Source organism: Camponotus floridanus, unplaced genomic scaffold, assembly GCF_003227725.1.
Source record: "Camponotus floridanus strain SB8 unplaced genomic scaffold, Cflo_v7.5 scaffold52, whole genome shotgun sequence".
NCBI classification, from domain to species: domain Eukaryota; kingdom Metazoa; phylum Arthropoda; class Insecta; order Hymenoptera; family Formicidae; genus Camponotus; species Camponotus floridanus.
In genome coordinates, this window is record NW_020229681.1 from 1,383,728 (window position 1) to 1,411,282 (window position 27,555).

A 27,555-nucleotide genomic window follows, 5' to 3' on the forward strand; every position below is an offset into this window, starting at 1 on the left:
AATTTCAAGCTTTTTGCCCAAACGTAGTCTATATTAATCAGCTATAGTCAATTGTCAATACCTTTTCTGATGCAAAAATAAAATTATAAAAACATTAAATAAATTGTAAATGCATATGTCAAGCTTGTTTATTTCCCTTTGATAAGAGCAACTGTCATAAAAATTCAAAATAAAATATCGAAAAACATACAATAAGCATTATATTAAGTTCATAACTCAATTTATTGCGCGAAATGACATTCTTAATCAACTCTATTCTTGATCAACCTTACAATTTACGTGAAAAGACAATGAAGAGGGTAAGTAAATCTTAGGATAATACAATCGATGCCAAGACGATGGCTCTAACGCGCGATAGCATGGTATACGTTTCCAGTAGCGACAATTACTACCGTTATCGCGACATAAACAACGGCTTTACGGTCGAAGTGCGAGAACAATACCATATTCGCGATTTAATGGGATGTATATCATCGTGTCAAGACCCATTAGAACGATCGATATCTGGGCTTCGAATCGCTGATAAATATTCCTGACAATTGCTCAAATTGCTTGGACAATTCGAAGGGATGTGTGTCGCTATATTCCGAAAAACGCCAGCTGACAATGGAAAACGAACCGATCGGAGACAAACGAGAATGGAGAATCTTTTCGCGAGTAATAGAATAACTGCTTCATTATCGCGCTTAAATTTTATCGCGAGGACTTGGGCTCTACGAGAATGCTTTCGGCCTCTTTAAACTTAAACTACACTCGCTCCGTCGTTACAAGTCGAGCGAAACTGTTTATAGCATTTAGCAGCAGATGCTGCGCTAGTAGCAGCTTGCAAACGAAAACAATTCCGTTTTCGCTTCTCGGCCTACCTTTACGCCCTCGCGAAAACGCCCTTTAGCGCGAATCGCGCGCATAATCCCCTTTATTTACCATAGCTTCGCCCGCAATTACGATGGCTCTAGCACGCTCTTTTACCTCCCTACCTCTCTCTTTTCATCGCCATCTTCTCCTCCCTCTTTATCTCATTAGCTTCCCTTGCTTCACCTTCTTCCTCCGCGTACGCAAATTTAAGCCATCGCCGATTAACTCCGCGTGTAAGGCCGCTGAGGTCATTATCGTGTCGTGCTCTCCGCCGGGAAATTGTTTCACGATTGTCTCGCTAAAACGATACGGTGCTTCTGCACGACAGTTGATGAGATAAGAACTCAATTAAGGGAAATCACTCGGCGGCGAGTATTGATATTAAAGTGTAAAAACGCGGGTTGAAATATATTTTTAAAACATTTTAGAAAGCCCCTGATGCAGCCAGTCAGAGCGTAATTAAAAACGCATTGTCGCTCGTAATTTGCATGTGTACAGTTTGCAAAAGGAAATCTCCGCAAGTGTTGCACAACTAACATTACCGAGGAACAAATCCTTTTTGTCATAAACGACCGTGACTAATTACACTTTATTAATTTCTTAATGTTGAACGCATTTGCCATGATACGCGGGACTAATGTAAGATAATGCGGGGGAGATGTTAAAAGCATGTTGTAATATGCAGCAAAATATGCGGCATTATAACTGGCTTCCTTATCGATCGCGGGCTATAGGTCCGACGAAATTTATCGTAAGTTTATCCGTTAATTTATCGCGGTCCGCGATTTTATGTACCCGCGCATACCACTTAAAAATATCGGTGCTATTTTATCGGGCGTAGGATATTTCATTGGAATATAATTAGATGCGTATCGGAGGCTGTATCGTTCGTGTTTTATGCAAATGCGCAAATAAATCGGCTATTTTTGTTCCCGTATTTTAGTAAAAGCGTCTGCGTAACACGACGTAATTCGTATTGTAATCGCGCATTTACGAGTGCGTAGCATTTCGTAAACTAATAATATAACTACGGTTTTTTCTTTCTCGCAGACAACCAACGAAAGAAGTGATATTTTTTGCGCAATTGCCTTTTTTATTTTACCTCGCTTTAAAACCGAGAGAATGAACCGCTGTTGAGACTGCAAACTAAATAATGGCGAGGTGCAAAACACATTTAAATCTTCTTAAACCGAGTTAAGAAAAAAAGAAAGAGAGAGAGAAAAAAAAACACCTAGTTAGACTAACTTTCGCGGAATAAACTCTTGAAGGCGCCTCTCCCTTCTTCCTCCCCTATTCTTTTTTGGTCTCGCCAAGTAGATGCATATCTCATAGAACGCAGCATATTTCCGATGATAATATTTTACAGGGGAATTCCGAAAATACGCTTCTCTTCGCTAAAGCGGCTCGAAGGCAATCGCAAAATGTCGACTGGTACTTCGCGGTACGAAACAAGAAAGTAATAAAAACTTGGAGGAATGTTTAATGACTCCTAGTATAGCTTGGTATTCGTTTAATTTGTTCGAAAGTTCCGTTAAGTGTTTAATTAGTTAACTTTGCGTACTGTGCAAGCAGGTACGCAAACACTTAGTAGGTAAATTACAGGTCAAGCCCATTCCATAACTTTCCAGCGTCTCCGCGAGTGGGTATATCGTATCTCCATGTGTACGGGACAGTTAATAATATGCCGCGTATATGAGACACTAAATGAAAATCCCCTAAATTTTTCATTTCCCTCCGCTTTTCGAAACTCATTTCCGCGAATTAAGAGTAATCACTTTTTAATGGCAACAGTCATTTTGTTTGCCGGAAGAGATCCCATGGAAAATAAATCTGCGTTATATAAAATAATTTACATCATTAATAATCAAAACTGAAATAACTGCATGTGAGCTTAAAGCAAAATGCTCATGAATTTCGCAATTAGTCATAAATCCTAAATTGATTCCTTTTGTTGCAATCGACACGTTACACATTATTGCAGAATACGTTTGCGCGCATATAAATATATCGATTAATTAACTTTTTAACTGCATACTTCCTCCTTTGTAATCCTTTGTCATTTAACTTTATATTCTCATTTTATATCAAAAGGAGCTTTATATACTGCTATCTATGGTAAAACTTTGTTATGCTTCGTATAGCATTTACGTGAACCGCATTACCATACTGGATAGTCATTATCCAGTTATTATAACAAAATACTTAAATAAAAACTCGTTAAGGTTAAACAGTTTGAATATATCGCAATTTTTGTCCTATTTATTTTGGAAAAAGTAACGCAATTAATCTAATATTTGATAATAACATTCTGAACTATAAAATAATATTATAAAAGTAACAAATGCACGCTCAACAAATAATGAGTATTAAAACAAATATTAATATTAAAGATAATCGCTCATTATTTAAATTGTTTACACTTACATCTTACGATATTCAACTATATCGTGGACCTAACTTTTCGTAATCCATAGCGTTTTATCCAGTCACGTTCCGCATTCGTACCGTCGAGTATTGTCAGCCCTAAACGTCAACCCCATTGTCTCAAAACTCATTTATCTTGAAAAGCCATCGCAGACGACAATACCTGCTCGAGAACGAGGCGGGTAATAGAAAAGTGAGGAGCAGGTCGCAGTATTATGGAGATCCGTTATCTAGCCTCAATAAAACAGATCCGGACGCATCCGTCAATACGGCATTCTCAACATCGCTCGATTGTAAGCTACGTGCAAACCTAGCCTTAAGCTTGACAATATAAGACATATGTCTGTTTTTATCGTCTAGATTCGCATGAAACTTGGCCTATAATCGAAACGTGTGTTCTATATTCTTCCTTAAGATCCGGGAAAAATTACACTTGTCTGCAAAGAAATATTTTAAATCGAACGTATCTCTTGCGACATATTTTAATTTATAATTTCAATATTAAAAAAGACATTTGAAGATATTTAATCGCAAATTTATTAAGTAGCGTATATATATCTACTGTGTCCTATAAAAGAAAAGTTGTTCTCGGAGAAATTTGAATTTCTCTTTTGCTTTGTATTCAAGTTTCAATTCTTACTGACAAACTTCTTAATGTAATTCAGATTATTGTCACAACTTTTATTATAATAATGATGATACTATATTTTGTCGTACTTTCGTAAAAAGATTTCTTGAATGTCTTCAAAGTTATGCAATTGAAAAAACTTTTGATATTTTATTTCGTTAAATATAAGAATATATTAAATATATTTATAAAACTCGCAAATGTATCATGAATGCTTTATATTTCGAATGTACACAAAATGTGATTAATGTTTAGAATAGAATATGCATTTATGTCGATTCATAGTTTGCGTGTGCTTAGGATCGTTTCACTTATGTACGTGTATCAGTGACAGTAGTAGAACTCGAGCGCGAGCGCGCCTCGAGGGGAGTCGAGGAAGTCAAGAACATCGCAAATTGCCGACGTGCAACTCTTGGAAACTGGATTCGCTCTCCCTCGAGGTGCAACGCATCCGCAGCTAAAATAACAAGCAGCGAGTTAATACGTTAAATAACTTCCGCGATTCCCCGCCGTGACAGCGGCACGGTGTCGTCCAATTTTGTGATGGAACCGGGCGCTGCTCTGCTATCCTGTCTGGATTAGATCGTGTCACATCCGCTCCGCGAACTTGCTATAACATCTGCCGCTACTCGTTTGCCTCTTCGATCGATAAACAGTATTAGATGATAGAATCGTCATGTTTTTATTTTATCACAGGCAGCAGCGTTCTTCAATCTTTTTTCTTAAGCACGAGAATCTTATATAATACTTATAAATATTTTTTTTAAAGAAAAGACTTAGTGATTAATTCAGAAACTGCATCCAAGTCTCTCAAGTCTAGATTAATGCTGCAGTAGTAAAAATATTTTATTATGAAATAAATAATGTTTTTATTATAATTCATGTAGATTTGCGTGACAAGATGTAAAATCCGTAGTAAGAAAGATAACATTTCTCAGTAAGTAAGATATTTTTCTGAAAATCCTTTAAATAGAACTATTACTTTTATACTCGAACGGAAAATTCGATTATTTGAATTTGAGTTTACGTGATGAAATTTTCGCTTCGCTTTTTAATTATAAGCTGATAATCAAATTTTTTCTTGAGTTTTGTTCTATGATGGGGAAAAAACTATTTATCAAAGAGACAAGAATCGATTTTACTAAAATCATAACAATTATTGTTAGACAGATACTTGACAACTTAATTTCCGGCGAGGATCGGAAAATTTCTAAAACGCAAACTCGTTGAATAATATACAGTGCATAAGAGAGACCAATAATTTCCATTTGTACGAATTCTAGAAGATTTCTCGTCTGACGAGGAAGCTTGCTACCAAATAGGATAGCATTAATTAACCAGTACTTCCGCGAGGAAGTCACTGTCTCCTCATACAATAAACACCTACACCAAATTTGCATATTGCATAGCATCTCCTAATTGATAGTACTAACCGTATCGTATTTGAATAAGTATGTGTACGCGATTTGGTTGAAAGATTGTTTTGATATTTCAAGTAATATATATCACAAATACATTTACAAATAAAATATAACTTATATTATTGGAGTATTAATTTAAAAAATAGTTACATTGTGTGTAGTTTTTTAGAATTTATGATATTTACTTGCATAGAATATACAAGTAATAATAATTGATTTTGCAATAATTGATTTATTTTAATTACGATTTTTTTCATACATAAAATTACAGATATATTTTCTAAATTTGAATACATATCAAACAATTAGTAATTAAATCAATAAAAATTCAGAGAAAATTAAATTCCTTACAATATACATGTTATATACTGTTTGCATTGAAAAGAAAAAGTATTTATATTAGAATCTTCCATTGCAGATGGAGAAAAAAAAACGAGAGAGGAAAAAACTGATTACGATTTAATTCTTATTTAAGTCTTGTTTGAATTTAAGTAGTGCGAACAGTTTCCTTTTTCTGTACATCTTTAATAACGGTACAATCGATAATCATATTGACAAATCCAATGATTAATTACCTCAACGAGATATTGATGCAAGCAACGTAAGAAAGGCTTCGATATCGTTAGATTGGAATATATACCGTCACATTGCACCTAAGCCACGCCATCTAAGCTGTTGACAGCGATTAATTACGCAAATGCGATGTTAATTAATACGGAAATTAGTATCAACCGTGATATGCGTTCCGTTGGCTTAGTCTCCAAGCGAGTCATGCATGTTAACAGCCATCCGATATAATGATCAATCCCCTATTTTTTGATCCTCAAATGTAGAATGTTTGCTACGGGTTTGATTCGGCTGACATCAGCAAATGTGACAGAGCAGAAAGAGTTAAAAAACATTCAATTGCGAATACAAGAGGATAAAAGCTATGATTTAAACTCGGCGCGACCCCGTTTCAATTCGGAATTTTTGGGTATGCTTTACAGGTGTCTCTGAAAATTTACCGTTACGCTACGCAATGCGCGTTGTATGCAATCAGTGAACAAATAACGCAGATATTCTATCGAGATATCATGATATATCGCATACTTTTTATCATAATTAAAACGACGACCTATTTATAAAAGCAGAAAAATAACTTGATAAAAAATTTTAAAAAATATTGTGTATATTCATGTAAAAATATCACATAAAATTATACGCTTCATTATAAGCGATAACAATCATAAAAATTCATTATTTATTGACACACAATTATTATTATAACGTATTATTAATGCGTACTTGGCAATTAATTCCCAATGGATATATTTTTCATTTTCTCCAATGAAGGAAATATTGTTTATCAATATTTATGCAAAAAAATTATTTATTTAATTTATTTGAATACTTTCTAATTTGCTAATTACTCATTATCCTAATTAAATAATGCAAGAAAAAAATTATGACTACTACATGTATAAAGGATAGTAATAAAGGCATTTAAATATTTCAAAGGCTAATAAACATGTTAAATTCATATATTGCACGTATTTGTTAGATTTTAACGTCATAGAGATTATTCTAATTAGTTTTCAATAACTATATGTAGCCAATGATTAAACAATTTATTTCAATATTAATAATTCGGAGATTCTAAAGAAAGAAAGTGGAGCATATTTCTTCGCTAAGGAAATTTTTAATCTAAAAAATCTATATTTTCAAAAAAATGAGTGAATAATTTTTAAGAAAAAAATAAAGAAACCTCTACATACTTCTTGTTATTGTTGTTATCTTTTTTAAAGATGTTATTATCATTTGATGCTTTATATAAAATATGTTTAATACATGACGTTATTTTCAATGCGGTTATATAATAGCCGCTACATCATCGCGAGATATTTCCTGATTCCCTACGTTCAAGCTAACCGTTAGAGGCAAGTCGCAGAATGCGATGTCGCATTAACCGACCGTTAAAAGTTAACGGCATCCTTCCTGCATGGGAATGAAATAAGGCTGAATACGGAAACGCGCACTGTGGCGCTCCGAGCGTCGCGCGAATTCACGCGATCGATCGTCATAAAATGTGGAAACGTCGCGTCGGTTCCAGACACAAAACGTGATTCACAGTCCTATGAAAATCCGTGGCTTTCACAAAATCGGTCTGTTATTTTTGTCCGGCAAAAATATCCCATACAGAAATTAAACTATGGATTCGCAATAATGCGATTTATTTTTGCTTGATTTCATAATTGCAAACACGATTAAAGAGGAAATTTTGTTGTAAAAAATAGATTGCAAAAACAACAGATAAAATAGATGGTTTTGAATTTGAGACTGTTACACACTTTTCATATGGATTTTACTCCGATAAAATAGTATTTAATTTATTAAACAAAATATATTTAAATAACAAAAATATATATAATTATATTTTTTGATATTTAATTATGTTTTTGCTACGTACGTCAACAAAATATTCGTAAAAATGAAAGAAAAATTTTTACGCACTTGCATCTGAAATTATTTTAATCTTGCAATGTAATGTAATTTGCTGGAAATAAAAATCTTGATAAAATATGATTCTTTACAGAAAAGAGATAAAAATCATAACAGCAAAGCAACTTTTAAACTATAATAGCTTTGCAATCAAGCGACATTCAGATTAAGATTCATTCTTTTATGTATAATGTTTATTCAAAGATAAGGTTAATCTACAAGTGTCGATGTATAGGAAAAATTATTTTCAGATTTTAAATTTATTTAAATGTATTAAGATTTTTATGCTCCAAACCTTATAATTTTAACATCACACTAATTATTAATAATTTTAAAATTAAATATTTAATTTATAAATATTATTATACATATTTATTATAAAAATTTCTTAATTAATGGAATATTTGAAAAAATAATTTTTCAAATAATTATAAATTTTTATATGAGTCAAAACTTATTCAAATCATCGTTTAGTTGGATACATGCCTTCATAAAAACTTACAATTACATATATTCACGGAATCTGATATGGATCAGCAAAAATTATAGTGTTTAAACGAGAATTATTTATAGATTTAAAAGGAAATATCTTTTCTGTGATTACTGCACTTTGCGATGTTCGAAATACGACATCGAAGATCCTAAGTACTATGAAAATAAAAGGATCCCGACAGTTTTATTGGCGCGAACCAACCGATTGATGGCTTTCCAGCCGTCGTATGTGTTTTGCCATAGTGAGCGCGATGGGTATCCAACAAATCGAACATTGAATCTTCGATATGCGACTCTTAAGGAGCAAAAAATACCACGATGCGATATAAAGGCGCTGTCAGTGTTGCACAATAGCTAACGCAGCGCGAAAGGCTCACGAATGGCAAGGACATAAATCGCGTACTGACGTGTCCTAATAAACTGGAACTGCAAAAATGTCGATCTAGGATCCAGGACTTTTACCTGCGCTGCGTAATCAAAACAAGAAATATTGGAAAAGAGCTTCGTTATCGGGAATTTTTATGCATGATGACGAATTTTATTATCTATATAAAGAATTAAAATAAAGGTTATAATCTCGCGTGAGACATTAAATGACATAATTTCAATATTTCTGAGAGTCACTAAGTAAAAATAATATAATCCGAATCGTCCTATTGATTTAATGGTAAATATAGATATTATCAAATTCTCGTTATATCCTTTTTAATTCTCATTTTCATTGTATTCATTTCTGTTCATGTCATATAAACGTGACAGAAAATTATTTGGAACCAAATGCTAAGAATATCGTATGATACATTGTGCATGGATAATATTATTACTGAAATTTTGCATAAAGAAAATAACATAGGAGCTTTGTATAGAACCTTGCTACTAGTAGTTTCAAAGAATAATTAAACGTCAAATCAAGAAGAATGCGAAAGAATGTAGTATATCGTCTTGCGCAAGCACCACTTTATACTCGCAAAATGAAATCCGAAGTTTGCTCGTGATATTCACGATCAGGCTTCTCCGCCGTTTAAAGAGTCCCTTTGACTTTTATAGAATGTTTATGCTAATCGCTCTGGTTTAATCTCGCGAGAAGTATACAGACTGGATCTGGGGCAATAGCGCCGAGAAGTCGTGGGCGAATCGCTGGAGTGATGAATAAAAGACCGTATGCAATTGAGGTGCAAATTTCTCTCGAATATGGCCGAGAGGACGAAGTGGTCGCTTGACCCATCGTTAAAATGATTAAACGGAGTGGATACCCGAACTACGCTACTACCAGTCGTATTAAGTATTGAAAGCAATTTAGGTACTTTAGACGGCTGTTAATCGCATTTTCCGAGTCGAATTGAGTCGCGAAACTCATTTCATTAGGTTTATAATGTCTACTTGTCAATTTTTTTCTCTTAAGTGATCTTAAGTGAGAAAATCTTTATGGAGAACAGAAAACGTAAATACACGGCCTGATAAAAAAAGATACTCTTAGTATTTGTCAGTTGCAAGCATTAATAACGTATATAGTATAAAACGTTACTTAAAAAATTGCTATTACTGTTGTTCTATTTTTATTCTGTTTTACGTATGACAAATGTGGACGACAAACAGTTTAATTTCGTAGCTGATTCATATATATATAAAATAAACATAAGGTGTGGAGAAGTTGGGACAGACTTTAATAAAACCATCATGAATGAAGTGAAAAGAAAATTATCCTTAGAATTTAACGATGAAAAGTGTTTATAACAAGAGTTATTATAAGAGAGTTATCCGAGTAAGTAAAGTAAAGTAAGACAATAACGGCAAAAGTTAGATGCATATAATAAAACATTCAGGAGAACAAATGTGGTAACAATAAAGAGAAGAAACTACATAATTTATGGCTAAAATCAAATATATTTTAATATTTTATTTCCAGAATAAATAAAACTTATAATAACTTACCTAAATATATTGAACGTATTATATACTTGTTGTATTAATATTATTCTGTAATTTGCTAATAAATTATCAAAACAATGCCGTGCTATTAAGTGAAGCAAGTTTATTGCCGTTATTAAGTGAAGCAAATATATAGCTCCTCTTTATTAAATCTTTATTCCAGAATATTCAATCGCAATTATATTTTCACGATGATCCTCGTCCTCCATTAGGAAAATCTACTTTAATATTATTTGGCGCGGTGTATTCCCATCTATGACGATAAATTCCCGCCTGCGAGTTTAGTTCGCGTCAGCTTTGAAAACTGGAATTAACCGGCGAACAAAAAGGCAAGCATAATTGCAGTACGAGTTGCTCTCTGTTTCTCACCGTTCCGCGCTTTTTCACGGCATCTCGAAGTTTTGTGTGGCTTGCAGTTTTCTCCGCTTTGCCGATATACACCCCCGTAAGCGCTTACGCCGCTGAACGTTCGGCATGTCGCGTTTTGTGCTGACAATTACTCAGCACAAGTGTGAAATGAGTATTGTGTTACGGAAAATAATCCTAATTTCAGTTAGCTTAATTCTAGTTTATAAGTTTATTTTAATAGAAACGCAGCGTATATATATATATATATATATATATATATATATATATATATTATCCTATTATATTATATATATATATAATATATTTTTCCTAAAATGCTTGTTTCAAGGCAAATGTGCCTTCATAATAATTTATTATAATTTCTTATAATTTTAAAAAGTATAAAATGATGCTCTGAAGTTTTATAAAATAATATACACTATTTAAAATAATATTTAGTTGATTTTTAATATTGCAAAATATGAAACCAAGAATATGTATCTTTTATGAAATCTTTTATTAAATTTGACATTTCTCAATTAAAAAGAAACGAGGAAAAAGGATATGTAAATAAAACAAGAATTGCGTGATGATCCGCGAGGCACCCATCTCAAAAAAATAACTGAGCGGAAACTGTCTGAATACCAAAAACGGTGTGGCGATTACTATGCAACTTGTATATATCGAGGTCGGAGAGACTGCCAACAGAATGCGAAAGAGCGCACAATCAAGACCCTGTTTACTTGAAGAACCGCCAATGCTCTCTCTTTCTTTCTACCTTCCAATCTCTCTTTCTCTTTCACGCGATGCATCGCTCGAGTGAAGTCTATGGCGTGCATCGAACGGCATTGCATTGTCGGCGCGTCACGTAAGATCCAAACGACGACTCTCTTTGACTACTATTTGCTCCGGAAAAATAGGAGCGCATTAAAGGTTAATTTGTGACCGTATGGTCTACTTATTACGATCGAAATGAAGCGCAAAGGACGGCGTTTGAGCTGAATGATTGAGACAGATTCGCAATGACATTTATACGTCTAATGCAAAACCGTCATTATATCTCGAGGTCAAAAGGGCAATCCTTTACAATGGAAGCGCGTGTAAAGATGGAATGTAAAAACACATTACATAGAAAAAAATGAAAAAAAAAGAGGAAAAAAAGGAAAAAATATGGTGTAAGAGCGTGACAAGAGAGAGTGAGAGATCAAGAGGGCGACTTGTCAAGACACAAGGGGAGGAGGTCGAGAGAGATAGCGCAAGAGAGAGCCCAGTGGTATGTGGACGAGAAGCCGAGGGTCTCTGTCGTGGCTAAAGTGGCATTAAGTTGACACACAAAGAGGGACGGACTTAACATCTGATAAACTGACGAGCAAACATGTTTTTTGTCCTCGCGATACAAAGCCGAGTATAATATGTTAATGTGCCGTGAAATATGTCGCGCGAGATAAACTTACACGGCGCGACTCGTACTATTTGCACGCCACGCGTGCAAGATACGCGCGTTTTCGCAACCGTAAACTAGGCAAGAAGAACCAGTTCGTTTCGCAGGGATGAAAGTTAAAAATGGAATCCGAGCCGGTCGGTTTTACTCGCGGAGGCTCAAGGCACCCGTTGGATCAAAACTGGCGCAATCTCGTAATAGAATTCCACCGCGGCTTTGGTGCCCGAAAAGCCCTAACGCTTTCGAGTTTCAAGCGAGCTCAGCGGATGAAACGTGGATATTTCTTGCGCTGAAAATGATTTTACGGCCTGGATTATTCCTGTCTTTGGAGCTAGAAATATGACTGGAACAGTAAAATAGATGACATAGAATGTGTTAAATCGAGTTGATGTGAAATTAATTAACGATTTAATGGGGAACAGTGAAATTTTGAATCTTATCAACACGATTGCGAAAAAAAGTCGAGGGAGATTCAATTCGCTGCGAGTTATGAGCATAATTACTTGAAATTTACAGCAATAATTATGAACGTCCGGCGGCGCAAATTTAACAAGAAACGAGCTAATCAGAAGACATGCTAATCTATCTAGGGAGATTAGAGCACGTGCCAGCGATTTCTGCGACGACGCACGCTAATGTGTTCGAGAGCGCACTCGCAATTTCTGGTTTCTCCATGTATTACACGCTAATTGACACGATAGTCCCGCATCTTACGCCAAGTCTGGCTGCGAGAGATCTTGTGTCATGATAAACGTGCTCACACCCATTTTCAGTCAGCTCTCATGTCAGAATTATAGAAGTGCGAGATTTAATTATATCGAATTCAACTTGATATTATAAATTAAAAAGTATGATTAATTTATGTGAATTGTAAATCAGAATCTATATATTTGTGAATTTACATCAAGAATTTCGACACTAAGCAACTGCGTAACTCATTTTCTATAATTATTGATAATATAAAATATTGATATTATTAATTTATAATGAATAATGTATAATGAATTATGGTGAATTTATAATGAATAATTTATAGTGAATTATGGTGAATTATGGTGAATTTATAATAAATAATTTATAATAATAATAATTATATAATAATTATAATTTATATATAACAATAATTATAATTTGTAATAAATTTATATAATAATTAATTTATAATGAATTAATTTATAATTTGATTTTCTAATTTGGATATCTAACATTGCATTGGATATCTAACGTTCTCGAAAATATATTTATTAATTTATTTTTTTCATGATTTCTACGAAACATAAATTTCGTTAGCTAAACATTTTTAATACAATTATTAGCAATCGAATTTGCTAAAAGGTTTCGTCTTGCACGTGTACACAGTAAAAAATTGAGCATCTATAGATTAAAATTTTCCTGCGTTACCACGTTTACTACTTTAATGCAAAATTAACATACAACTTATATGTTATTATTTTTATAACGTTTTCATGTTACATTTATGTCAACTTCATAACTTAACACTTTGTATATGCCTCTTAGAAATGGAATATTATTTTAAGTATTATTTTTAACATAATCATTTTAAACAATCAATGTCTCAAAGTCAGTTTAACATTCTAAAAAAAATTAAAGTAATCTTCAAATAATCTTGAACTTTGACATGCAAAATAATCAAATTTACTAAAATCAAATGTTTCTATTACAAATAATTTAAGTTAAAATTATTACTATTATAAGTTAATGTCCTACAACATTCTTATGAGTTATTATAACTATTTTTTCATGTAAGTTTTAATTAATTTGTATGTTATTTTTACATTACACCTAAAGTCACAATAACAAAATAAATGTAAAGTATTGTGTTAATTATTTAACATTTTTAGTTTGTCAATAAGTAACATACACAACGAATGAGTTATTTTAACTTAAAATTTAGAGTGGACCTTCTGGAACGTGTAAAAAATTAACATTTTATTTTTTACTGTGTAACATGACGGATAATGGATTTTTCAATTGTCGAAAGCCTTGGCATTCTCTTCTATCGAAAACCGAGTATAAAGAAAATCGTCACTGATGTCTGTACGTTCGCATCCTCGACGTTACTAAAGTCAGGATAGATATGTCGATACCTAGTCATTGTAAAAAACTTAATCGCGATTCTCTCTTCCATTGTGCGCGAATGCTTTACCCGATCTACACAGTCGTTGTCAACAATTTTATTACTTGGGTTTTACGTCTAAACGAATCACCAGAGCGTGCATTCATCTCTGTACTCGATGAGAATATACGTGCATCGCATGGGCCGCCCCGCGGCCATATTACTCGGACAGGATGATAAATACGCGACGCAAGGAAGGAGGAATGTTTATGGGTTATTGTAGCAAAAGATACCTAATTCACTGTCATCCGCACAATTCCGTAAGAGCAAGGATGCATTTCTCACGGGTCATAACCCGCACTGCCTCATCCTCCGCGTTTTGTTAAATAAACAATAAATCGAATAGTCATTATTCCAATTAGCATGCATATCGTGCAATATCACGTACAATTTGAGTTTTTATATCGTTTCTTGCAATATTATTTATTTCCAACGACAAAAATTTAAGCAATGCTTTTCTGATAAACGTTATAGTACACTTCGTGCATAACAATAAAAACTAATATATTTAAAAAGAGAGGAAAATATGTGCAGAAATAATGACTTTCATTTTATTCTCTCACAAATAATTTTAGACTATTAATTTACTGATTTTAATCGAAGTTACAAATCACTTGAATTTAGTCGAATGGAAAAATTTCATCAATATTCTTCTTTCTAGCGTTATTTTTCTTCAGATACTGTCACAGATTACTGCAACGGCATATGCAATTTATGCGCGATTTATACCATAAGTCGTCGAATGAAAACTGGAATGACGACCGGTCGCGCGCGATTAACGATGTCATCGGGAAACGATAATGACGATTGATATTTCCCGGCTAATTCAAAAGTGGAACTGACCATCTCGAATTGCCGCGCCTTAAAGGCCATAAATTCACGGCGCGGTCGCAGGAAAGAGTTCGCCATTTGATACGGAAATCGGGAGCTCGGCCCGGAAGTCTCACGCCAAGCAGCTTCCAGGTTGCGTTACCATAACGATAAATTTCAAGAGGGGAAGATAGCGCACGCGACCTCGGATTTGCGATGCTGATATTTTCGATTTCACGAATTGCATAGCACTGCCGTGGGATATCGCAGATGGCGTACAACCGGTTTGAATCTTGCAAAAGCAAAATGCTAATAACTTACCTCGCGGCACAAATGAAAATATAGTTCTCAAGACACAATTGAATTTTTTAGTGACTTGATATGGCGAGAAAAACTTACATTGCAAAACCGTTAAGCAAATTCATTTTGCTCGGTCTTATTATATTCTTGCTTTTAAAGATAGAGTTTACGTGAATATTTGAAGATCACGGTGAAATTTGATCACATTTCTTTACATATATTGATTCAATATTAAAAAGAGCGAAATTAACATTACTTGAAAAATGTAATATAGATATACATAGATGTATGTATAGTTAAAATTCAACAAGTTTCTCGTTTACTTTTTCTCTAAAAGCTTGAAATTGTTATTAACAATTAAGTTTAACTGGTTGTATAAGTTTAATCTTGGTTCTGCAACTTGGTTTCATACTGTTCCGTAATATTCCTAACCACAATCTCGAAAGTTAAAATCTCCAAGGTGCAGAAACTCAAAAGGCATTATCTTCAAACCACAAATCTCAAGGGAAGATTAGGATTTCAGAATTTACAACGTTGATAGGAAATTCATAGCGCTACTATGTGGTAGTGCTATGTATCAAATTTAGTTAAAACATGAAACTTTAGTAAATAATATTTTTCTCAACACTTATTGAAGCTTATTTTATTCTCTCGAATTAAAATTTAATTTTATTAATTTTTTTACCAAATTTGCGGCATTTATTGAAATGAATCAGATTTCTAAATTTTTCTGTCTAAAAATTGTCAGAAAATTTTTCAACATGGACAATATTATAATGTTACAATATTAACTCTTTCAAAAAATGCCATAGATATTTTCACAGACACATAAAAGTATTAACGTCATTTTTCGTGAAGAATTAAAGTAATGATTCCAAGAGCATCCATGCGATCTACACTTCGATAGCTACAGCCGTAAAATCATTTCGTCTGTCAAGGCGGAAACAGAGTGATAATAAAATTTTGATCCGCGTGCGATTTAAATGCATATTCGTTCGGTCGCGATTTAAAAGAAGAAGGAAATATCCGGATCCGGAGTGATTTCAATTCTCGTTCCGCGAACGGCGCCGCTTCGGCGACCATCGCAAAGAAACGGACCTCTTTCTCTCTCTCTGTCTCCCCCAATATCCTTTCATTTCCGTTAGGACTGACATAACAAGCATCGTAACGCCGCGTTATATTATCGCAGAGGCCGTCATGGAAATTGCACGTTTTGTCACAACAACCGCAGACACGAAGGACAGTTTAGGGGACGCGCGTGCACGGCGATCAACGATCATTTCCAGCGGCTCTTCGCCGATGACGGATGCTATTCGCACACGCACGAAGCGTGGGCGAAGCACGCGGGCAAAGAGAAGAGAGAGAGAGAGAGAAAGACAGAAAGGGAGACAAAGAGAGGAAAAGGAAAGTGTAACCTACACGCTGACGTTATATAGTGTCCTCCGAGCCGAGCAAAATTTCAAAACAAACTCCTTTATTCCGCGAGTATAGGCGACGGTGCGCATCGCGCGAAACCACAATCCCCGCACATGTATCAAGCTGTCCGCGACCCGCGCTCTAATTTGCATTTCAACGCTTGCCTCTCGTCCATTATTACCAACGGAACAGCTTGGTTGAATTTCACAGACGCATACCGCGCCCTTGCCTCACACCGTCCCTCGCCCTCCCGACACCGCCGTCTCGGCTTTATGCCTTTATAGCGTTACGTCGGCGCTGTTCGCCCCCGCTATCCGAGTTATTTGTCTCTCGCTCGTGTGCGAGGACCGCGTTTTGTCCCACCGTCCCGATGTCCTGTTGAAAAAATCGCGAGCGGATACATATGGGCGGACGTTTTAATTACATTATGTACACAAAGGGTGTACGCAACCCCCGGGCGTTGCGCATAATTTCTGCAAATGCATTGGCATAATTATTGACCGATGAGCAATTGTCGGCCACATGATTTTAGCTTTTAACTAAAGTATTCTTACGTAATCTTGTTTTTTTATTTGCTGCATTTTTCTTTAATAAGATTCTTTAATAAGATATAAAATGTAAGATACAATTGTAAATATAAGAATATAATAGAGATTTTCGGAAGTTACCGTGCACTCATCTTGAGAGTATTTTTGTGTATTAATGATGTAGCAGTTTCTATAAAAATTTAATAAGAATATGAGATAAAAAGCGTTTATTTTATCCTACATTTTCTCGTTTATCCTCCGGAAAAATAAATGTGATATGACATTTTGGAACTTTTATATGTAAACGCTACTCTTAACATATACATGCAAGCGATTTCCTAAATTGTAAAGTGTTTCATGGTGGTATCACACAGTGAAATTTAATTCTCGTCACCTACGTTCCGTCTTTCGGGCTCGACGCGGCCTTTCACGCGTTGTTATCGTAAAATCCTCTATTAAATTTCTTTCGATCCTCAGCTGTCGGGTTTGTCATCTTGTTGAAGCAATTTAATGGAGGCGAAGGACTAACGATATTTTGTCGCGTTAAAGCGGTACTATTATCGCAACCGCTTTCGAGTGATTTGCGAGACCACGATGGTATGCTGCGAAAGCACTTAGACCGGCTGCCATCGCCAGTGTTTTTCCCGAAGGTGTCTCATCGCGTTATGTTATTAAAGCAACGCAAACACATATATTTTAATATGGCAAAATAATGATGAGATGACGAAAAAGTCTATTAAAAATTCCACCTGTCACCCGAAAGTAATAATAAAATTTCTTTCCAAGACGAAGAGAAAAAAGAAATTATTATTATTAATAGCACAAAATTCATATTCAGGGGGATCATAATAAATATTTTGTTTATTACAATTAACTATAATTAATTATAATTTTGTCGATCACATTCCGGTTGTGCGGAATATTATTTCGATAAGATTAAAATTATCGCGCAAATTAACGTCGAAGCATCCGTTAATAGAAAAAATTTACGACGTATTCGCAAAAATAAGTTTCCTTCCTCAGCCCTTATGACAACTCTTTTTATTTCACGAAGAACCTTCCCTTTGCTTCCCTTCGTTCCCCAGAGAGTTTCGAGAAATTATTGTCTTGTCCGGTTTCAGGAGTGCAATTTCAGCCCTATCCTGGCTGACCTCGTGGCGAACGATCGCCTAAGTCCGCTGAGGTAATTCAAAAGAGAAAAAACGACCGCGATGTCGAAAAAATCCGAAGTGGTAAACCAATCTTGGAAAGGAAGAAATTGCAAACGAAAACGTACACACGCGATACATATCGAAAAAATATAATAAGGTACTGTAAGATAATGTTTGTTTTGTAACACGGATATATAAATTTTGCAAACGAATCATGACGAGGATTTCGTACCGCAATGTTCGTACAACAAGCGGCCGAATCAAACGAGCAAAACTGAGTATTGCAACCAAAAGCGGCACGGTCGATCGAGCGTAAAAATATTCCGATAAAGCGCGCGTGTCCTCGTAAAAAATATCTCCGTTTGTAATCCCCCGTTTTAAATTTCATGAAAACGGGGCCGTTTGCGCGAGCGCCAGGCCGCGTCACAGGATTTACGGTTGATTCGTCGCTGCTCGTAATCCGCGCTCGTAATTTCGAACGTCGCGGAGAGCGCTCTATTGATTAATCAAGAACGAATGCCAGACAGAGGGACAGCGCGATATTTACTCTCGCGTTGCGATCCGCGGGGGAGGCCGCGCCAACTTCATCGAAGGATATGGAGCTTTTACCACGTGGTCTCGCCACCTGTTTCCATTACGATTATTAAACGAGAGAGTTGTGGCGAGGCAAAGGAAACTTTAACGGGGCCAACAACAATGAGATGCGTGTCTGACGGTGACATCTGGTCCTACTCTCGATCGATGGATGCGAAAACGAAATTTTGACGAAAGTGCCGACGATCGCCGATCCATCGACGTGTACATATAGCACGGCCACCCGCACAAAGGATTGATCGTGTCCTCGGTACCTGTTCGTAGATCAAAGGGAGAGACGTGACTTCATGCCCGGAATATGTCGATGTCACGTAAAGTGTGTGCGCTTGTAAATTAATTGGCCACCTGTGGATGTAGGTGTCATGGCGTACTACCTGCCGTTTTCATTATCCATCGTCCAAATCGGATATTAATCAGATTAGTTAGCGTCCACCCGAACCGGCAGAAGAGTGTACGAGATGGCAGCGGCAATGCGTTCTGACGCAATTTTCGCGCCTTCCAGCCGTCACGGCCGATAAAATAATAGAATTCGAAGCACGGTCGATTCGTATTATGCTCGGAAATCGGTCTGAAGTGGAAGCGATCGTCAATCGCGATATACGATGGAATTTGTCATATAACAGTGAATTCGTAAAAAAATCTGTAAAATATGTGTCCATTTTTACGTGGAATAATTTGCAACTAGCGTATGAAATATTACGGATAACTTTTTTATTTTAGTTTGAGACAAATACAGTTGAAGCACAGTTAATAACTGTGAAATTATAAACGATTTTTTGAAAAATTAATTTTCAAAGAGATATAAGAGCTTAATCTTTATTTAATTATGTGGATGCAATAATAGAATTTTAATTTTAGATTTAATATTTTTATAAATATTTAATATTTAATATAAAAAATTACGATAAAAAATGTGATGTTTGTATCTCTCTTTTAATAATGTTTTATAAGAATCTTTTTACAATATTCATTGTGCGAATTATATCGATAAAATACGTGTAAAATAAAAGAGATGTATATTTTATTTATAAAGTACAAATTGCACGGTATTATTATATTAACAAATCGATACAATATCAATGCGGACAGATATTTCAAAAAATATGACAGATACAATTGCGAGTTCGATAAAAGATTCTGAAAAATGTTTCAATTTGTTATGTGACAAGTTTCATATTCGAAGGACCAATTGCATAAAGCGGCTTCAAAAATACATCTGTATTAACAAACGCGTGTACTCTGGGAAAACGCTTACTATTCGTACATATATTTTTATCATATATTACAGATTGTTCATTTGCCAGAGGGATCACGAATATATTCCGCTAATGGCGTACATCACAGACAATATACGTTTCGTTGCGTACTTCTTTTCGTGCCGGAATGGAGGCATGTTCGCTTTCACATCTCTCCATTCGCAAATTTTTCCTTGTGATGAGAATCCTGACGACAACGACAAATTCCAGCCACGAGCGCGTCGTTGATGTCGCTCGTCCTTTCAACGTTATTCCGTAGCTTGCAAAAATAACCCCGCGGGCGATATGCCCATTAATTTTTTGAAAGCGCAAGCGGAAAAATATAGATTTTTAAGCCAAAGCCATCTCTTACGCGCGTAGCAAAAGTAACAAGCTTTCACAAAAAAAAAAAAAAAAAAAAAAACAAGAAATCGCTCCTAAAACCGCTAAACTATGCAATATGGAATAAAATGGAATTGACTTTTATATGAAAAAAAAAATCTGTTTAACTGAAAGAAGAATAGAATTACCGATTGTTGTAATTGAAATAGGAAACAAATTTTTTATACGCTCGCACAATCGAGATACATTCTCCGCGTGACACTATTAGAGTGATTTATCTAAAAGCGTATATATTTATGAAAATACACTAAAAAGAAAGATAGTAATTTTCTCTATTTTTAATATTATTTAGATATTTTCCCAAGGGGAATACTTTACTTATTTATCGTGTTTCAAAGAGAACGCGTGATTTCCAATGGTCTGCACAATTTTTCTACGAGAAAGAAATAGAGAGAAAGAGAGGAAGAGAGAGCTTCCGTTGCATCGCGATGTAAATATCTAGGCAACAAAAATGTCGGAAATATCTTTCGGCACGCGAGCATTGCACACTTCAATTGAGAGAGTTTGGTTCTCCTCCTACCTCTCTAAAGTAACAAGGAAAAATTTCGATAAGCCGCGCATTGTCGATACGGTGTTATCGAAAAAGAATTTTGGGTCGGGCGATTTCCGTAGGACGATACCCTGCCGCACGTGTCTCTCTCTCTCTCTTTTTTTCTCTCCCTCTTTCCCTCTTTTTCTCTTTCGGTTTCCCTTGCATGAACGAATCAATAGCGGAAATTTGTTTGTTTCGGCGATGCGCAAATCGGGAGATTCACGTCGTAGAAACATTAACCGAAATGAATTTGATCGTCCAGATTTTTGGGAAACGGGATGCCTTTACACTCCTAAATCGCAGCGCCGATTAATTTTAAGCGCTTCGTATGCGAATACACCCCTTCTAGACGCGTCTCTACCCAATTAGAGTTGTCTACTGGGAGGGGGAAGGAAAAAAAGGAGTTACAACCGCATCCTTTGCCCGCGGTCTTTCTTGCAAATTTTCGCAGTCCAGCCAGCCAGCCACCCATCCGGCGGACGCGCTGCGGTGGGATAAAGGTACATTCGTTAGCATAATAATTGCTGCGGAAACTCCGTGCTACGTAGAACCAGCGAGTAAACGGCCTCGGTTTAAGAGATGCGACGATGTCGAAGTACAAATTGCTGCTCAAGAAACTATTTCTCTTTCCTTCTCTTTGCTTACGTTGCGAAGATTTTTTTTCGTTTTTCGCTCGGAAAAATCTTCTCGTTAAAAATTACCTCGTCGTGAAAAGCAAATTGACGATAATATTTTATCCATACCGTGTCTTCCTTTTTCTCTTTTTTTCTTTCTTTCGATGCCATTTCACCGGAAAATACTGCGATCAGCTCTATAGATTTATATTTCAAAATCATGATGCGAGGTACAAGAAGCGAGCGGAAAGACTGGCATACCGAAGTCAAAAAATGTCCATACACGAGAGAAGCATACACGATGTCCTAGCAGTATGGACTGTATGGACTAGCATATCCTGGGATACGCTGTAAACGGTAGCAAGCATACAACTCCGACTAGGGATAGAGAGGATGAGAAAGAGAGAGGGATAGAGAGAGAGAGAGGAAAAAGGGCATGACACGTGACGATTTCTGTGCAAAGGAGGTGCACGTTGGCTGCCAGCGGACGTTGTCGTGCGGTGCATATATGCACAATGTTTGCGCATCCTCGACGGTACGATTATTGTCCCGAGCATACCAGCGGGACCACTGCGAGATGCGTTCACCGTCCCGAGACATGCACATACGCGGCTAACGTGTTTGGCGACCGCGCATACCACGAAAACTGGAGAAGCCTCTCTCTCTCACACACATACGCACATACATCCTCGCTCTTGGTCCCTCCCAAACACAACAGAATGTCGAGTTAGCCTGGAGTCCGAGCTAGAGATGGTGGTCAGAACAGAAAGGTAGCCTCAAGGGTGACGCGGACTTGAAACAAGGGGGTTGTTGCGCGACTGGACTCGTCCCGCATACGTAACACTAGTTCGACCGCCTCTCTTGCACCGAGATTTATGGCAAACGCGTTTGGACTGACCACGAAGAAGATAAGATTCGCCCGCGATCGGGATAACGAGCGAAGATTCCCCTTTCCGGACAGAGAGTCGTAGGGAAGCTCTATCCAAAGAGAGATCTATTGTGGCTACGCGTGATGCAATTAGAGCACGATTGGTGCAATTCAATGTATCGATATCCCAAAACGATTTAAATATAAATAAATAAATATATATTTTATAATATTAATTTATTTTCGACAAATAGATGAGCATTAAATTTTGTAATTATTCTTTTTCAATCATAAATTTATTAAGATTAATTTATTCAAGATTAATTTGACTGTAAAATTAACTTTGATTGATTTTTCCTCAGCAAAGACAACGAGTATTATCACTTTCTTCATTTTTAACATTAAAATCTTATCTTTTTAAAATTTATTTTAAATTAGTACAAGTTGTAGACTTCTTTATGATTTTAATATTTTAATATTAAAATAAATATGAGAAATATTCCGATGCATTTCGAAACAAAGCAAATATTTCCTAATAGCTCAATTCTATCATTTGCGATTAAAATTCGAAGATTCTTATCGAGTGTTACGCAAAAGGAGCTCCGAGTGTGCAATCGTAACGGTTACAAAGTGCGAGGCACCATCTCGGTAAACTAGTCTAATCCGAGAGCAGGTCTCGGAACCGTTGCGGCTTCTTCATCTCCGCGACGCCAACTTTCGCGAGAACATTCTCTCGACGGCCTTCAGACCAGTCATTTAGTTATATTAAGGAAAAGTTGCCGCGATCTCCGCTAGAAGTAAATGCGACGGAGTTGGACGACGGAGAAAAGAAACTTCCGAGTCTGTGAGCCGACCGGCGATTAAGAGGAGTAGAAAACTTCTCCCAGACGCTCATGTGTCCTGTGCGAGATAACGAATGTCATCTCGGCTATACTATGCTTTGCGTCGACAGAATTATGGCCACCGCCATGTTCGCGGTGTCATCGTAGACCTTTGCGCAAAAATATGAGGTTCAGCACTAAATATTATATTGCCTTGATAATTTTTTTACGTTACGTTAGAGCCAGTGCTTGGCTTTAAGTTAATATTGCAAATTTTAAAAATATAGTACTGCGTTACATCAAACGTTGATTAACTAATTTCTCTTAAATTAAAACAATTAGAGACAGTTTCTTTAAATATATTGATTTATAAATGTAGAACTTCATCGGTGTTACATATTTCTAATGTAGTGCTTATCATATTAAAATATTAAATAAACGATAGACAAGTAACTAAAAAAAATTAAATTAATGCAAAAAAATTAGAAAGTGAGCAGACTTTAATTGTGTTAAATATAATAAAAAATTATAATTTTATCAAGACAAAAAGGACAAATAAATTATTTTATATAGTAATAAATTAGTATGTATGAATGCTCAGAAATAAGATTGAATTTCTTGTTTGATGACATCAATAATCTTGCGGAAAAGATATAATTTAGAGGTTCTTATATTGGAGTATATTTCGCACATTATTCTTAATGGTATGAAGAGTAGAAAATCCCTTGGATATTATCACCTTCACGCGCTATTTGTTACAATCATTCTGTTGTATCTGTTAAACTCAATTTGCTGAACGAATTTACGAAATAAAAATAATTAGCTGAAGGTGTGTTCAATATGAAAAAATATCAAAATACATAAATATGTATATATATTATGTTCTATTATATATATATTTTTTTAGTTCTTATTTACTTGATAACACATAATTAAAACTTATAATAAATTTAGATATTGAAATTTTTCTAAGAATATAAATAAATAGTAATATATTTGTGCAAAATATTCAATCTAGATCAAAATTAATAATAGTTAAGCACACTTTGAAAAGTAAGCACATGTCTTCACAATAACTTACAGAATTAATAATATATGGATATTTATCAGAATTAATAATTTATTGAATTAATAATATATAGATAATCATGAAGAATTCATAACTAATGTAAATTTATTAATATAATTATTTGAATACTTTAAAACACACAGATGAGTAATAATAATATAGAAGTTATAATCAATATTTAGAAATTTGAAAAGATTAATGTATTATTTTTGAAAAAATAAAATATATGTTAAAATTATTTCTAAATGTCTAGAGAAAAATATTATAGAAGTGAAATTTTTAAGTATACCATTTTAATTAATTTTATAATCGATATATCGATTTTTATCAATTATAAAATTAATTAAAATGACTATATCTAATATCATATTTGTTATATTTGCATAAATATTTTATTCTTATTAAAAATAAAAAACAGAATCATTATTTATGTAATCCATTATGAAAAATGCAAAATGATATTAATAGTTTAAATATAAAGAAATGTCAAACATAGAAGTAAACACATCCAATAATTGTAAAAATTTAAAAAAAGCTAAACTTTACAAGATAAATGTTAACTAATATTTTTATTTAACTTAATTTATTAACATATTTGTAGAATAAAATCTTTAAAATTTAATTAAATTATATACAGATTTGAAAAAATTTTAATTACAGATTTAAAATTTGAATTTCCAGATTTATCAATTATAAATATAAATAAAGAATAAAATTCTTAATTCTCACATTCAGTATTTTTAAGATTTGTAATCTCAGATATATATATTCAAATTTATAATTTAATTAATTCTTAAATTTTTTTATTCTACAAATATGTACAAAATAAGTTGAATAAGAAGATTAGCGGATATTTATTTTATTTAGTTTTTAATTTTCTTAATTAAATAATGTTTTTTTAAATATTTATATTTAAAATATCAATGTTACACTTAATTATAATGAACCTATTTGCAAAAAATCAATCATGCTGCTTTTGCATTGAACAAGTCAAAGACGATCAGCAGTTGAAGTCATGGACGACAATTACCACGAGGGTGATTCGGTACTATCGAAAATTAACTGCGCTGACTCGGACCAATGCGATCCCTTGGCAATAGTACATTATTGTAGTAGGCTCTAGCACACGTGCTAGATGTGTATACATTAAACTAGAGTCTACATTGTAGATCTCTATTATCACAATAATTCGTAATCAATAAATCAGATGAAAATTGTTTTTGAAATTTTATCAAATTTTTATCACAAAGAGAATAAAAATTACGTTACATCCCAGTAACGATACATGTATATCGGGCAAACCTAAAATTCTCGTAAAATGACAGAAATATTTTGAACGCGACGACGTGAAAGTATGTGCCGAAATTGTGTTATAAAAATATGTCACAAAAGCTGTTCACTCTGCGCAGAATATTTGCAGCATCATTGTGCATCATATAAAATAAATCAAAAAATATTGAAAATCAAAGTTTTTTTGTCACATGTAATGCTATTCATTATACGAATATTTTGCGAATTAATATAATATTTATTTACGTGCGAAAGAATGTGTACATGAAAAAGGAGGAAAAAAGTAAACACATACTTCATCGAAGGAATGCGCTTTGTTTCGGGATATATCAATGTACTCGCATTTCGTAATTCGATATATATATACGCATGTTGCATATTTTAGTCAGAATATCAATTTTGTAAATCAATACGAGCATTGCCGCGCACCAAGATATTCCAGGTAACAAAAGCAATTTGGACTATTCCCCGTGGCAAATGAGGCGCCTCTGATTAACACACATTGGCTCAATTACACGGGTTAGCCGAGGGAACACGAAATTGCCTGCTATTAACGGTGGCGCGAGGGTGGATAGACATACGAGATATATCAGCCGGATAACACGACGATACGTTGAAAGCCATAGAACGTAATGGGATACTGCGGAACAAAATGTTTCGCTATTTTCTTCCTTTGCGTTAATTTAGGCCGTCGACGTGTTTGCGCGTGCAATTATTCGCGGAGGTAAACGCGCGAATTAACGAAAGTTGAAAGTAACAGTGCTTTTAACAGGTTTGGCAAAAGACTTTAAATTGTAAATATCCAGAGTAAAGAAATTTAATAATGAATAATTGTTAAGAATTTTCTTAAATTTTTATAATTTCTAAAAAAAATGCAAAAAATGCTGTAATTGATGATTGGATTTCAGAATGCATATCACTTATTAGGAAAATTATTTAAATCATAACCAGCATCGCATTTTTTCAGAAATTAAATAATGTATATATCGTTTAGAAATAATTATTTAAATCATAATGAGCATCACATTTTTCCGCAAATCATGATTTCTTTAAAAAAATTCTATTCTAAGGAATTATCTATTATTATAAATAAATAAATAAATATATTTATATATACATATATAAATTTTGAGTTGAATATTCTATATATATATGTTAAGAAAGAGGATCACAAAAAATAAGATTTTCTCCTTAACAAAAACAATTTGTTTAACAAATGCATCATTACTCACGGTAAATTATAAGACGATGAGAAGCACAGTTGAACATAGCACATGACAAATAGTATAACAGGAAAGAAGAGGAGTGACACACTGTTCCGTCGTGCTCGTTGCAAATTGGAAAGTTTGAAGAAATTATTATGACACTCCTGCACTGGTATAGCTGGCCGTGTTTCTTTATCACACTGAAACAATAATACGAATGTTTATTATGAAAATGCATTGGATTATACATTTCGCTCAACTTTGAGTAGACAAGACGTTCAAACATATACACTAGGCTGTTTATTTAAAATTCATATAAATATTACATATAAACATATAAATATTTACATATATGTATATTAAATTGCTTCCTATTAATTTTAAAAACTTAATTATATTGTGATATAGGTTTTTATAGTTTCTTTATATTTACCATAACTTTAACAATTCTCGAAAGCAGGAGATTGCACGTAATCGAAAGTCGAAATTTAACCTAATAAATAAAACTTGTCTGCAACGTGCGTATTTGTAAGATAATATATGAAATAATATAATAATTATATTA

The 27,555-nt window shown here is 34.4% G+C and overlaps 1 protein-coding gene across 1 annotated transcript in view; it reads right to left on the reverse strand.

Annotated features, from left to right (window-relative positions):
• LOC112639233 overlaps positions 1-27,555 on the reverse strand; it is a 223,869-nt gene that overhangs the window by 196,198 nt on the left and 116 nt on the right. Inside the window, exon 2 of the mRNA XM_025412532.1 lies at positions 27,018-27,190. Coding sequence (XP_025268317.1) covers positions 27,018-27,190 — 173 coding nt within the window. The remainder of the gene's footprint in view (positions 1-27,017; positions 27,191-27,555) is intronic.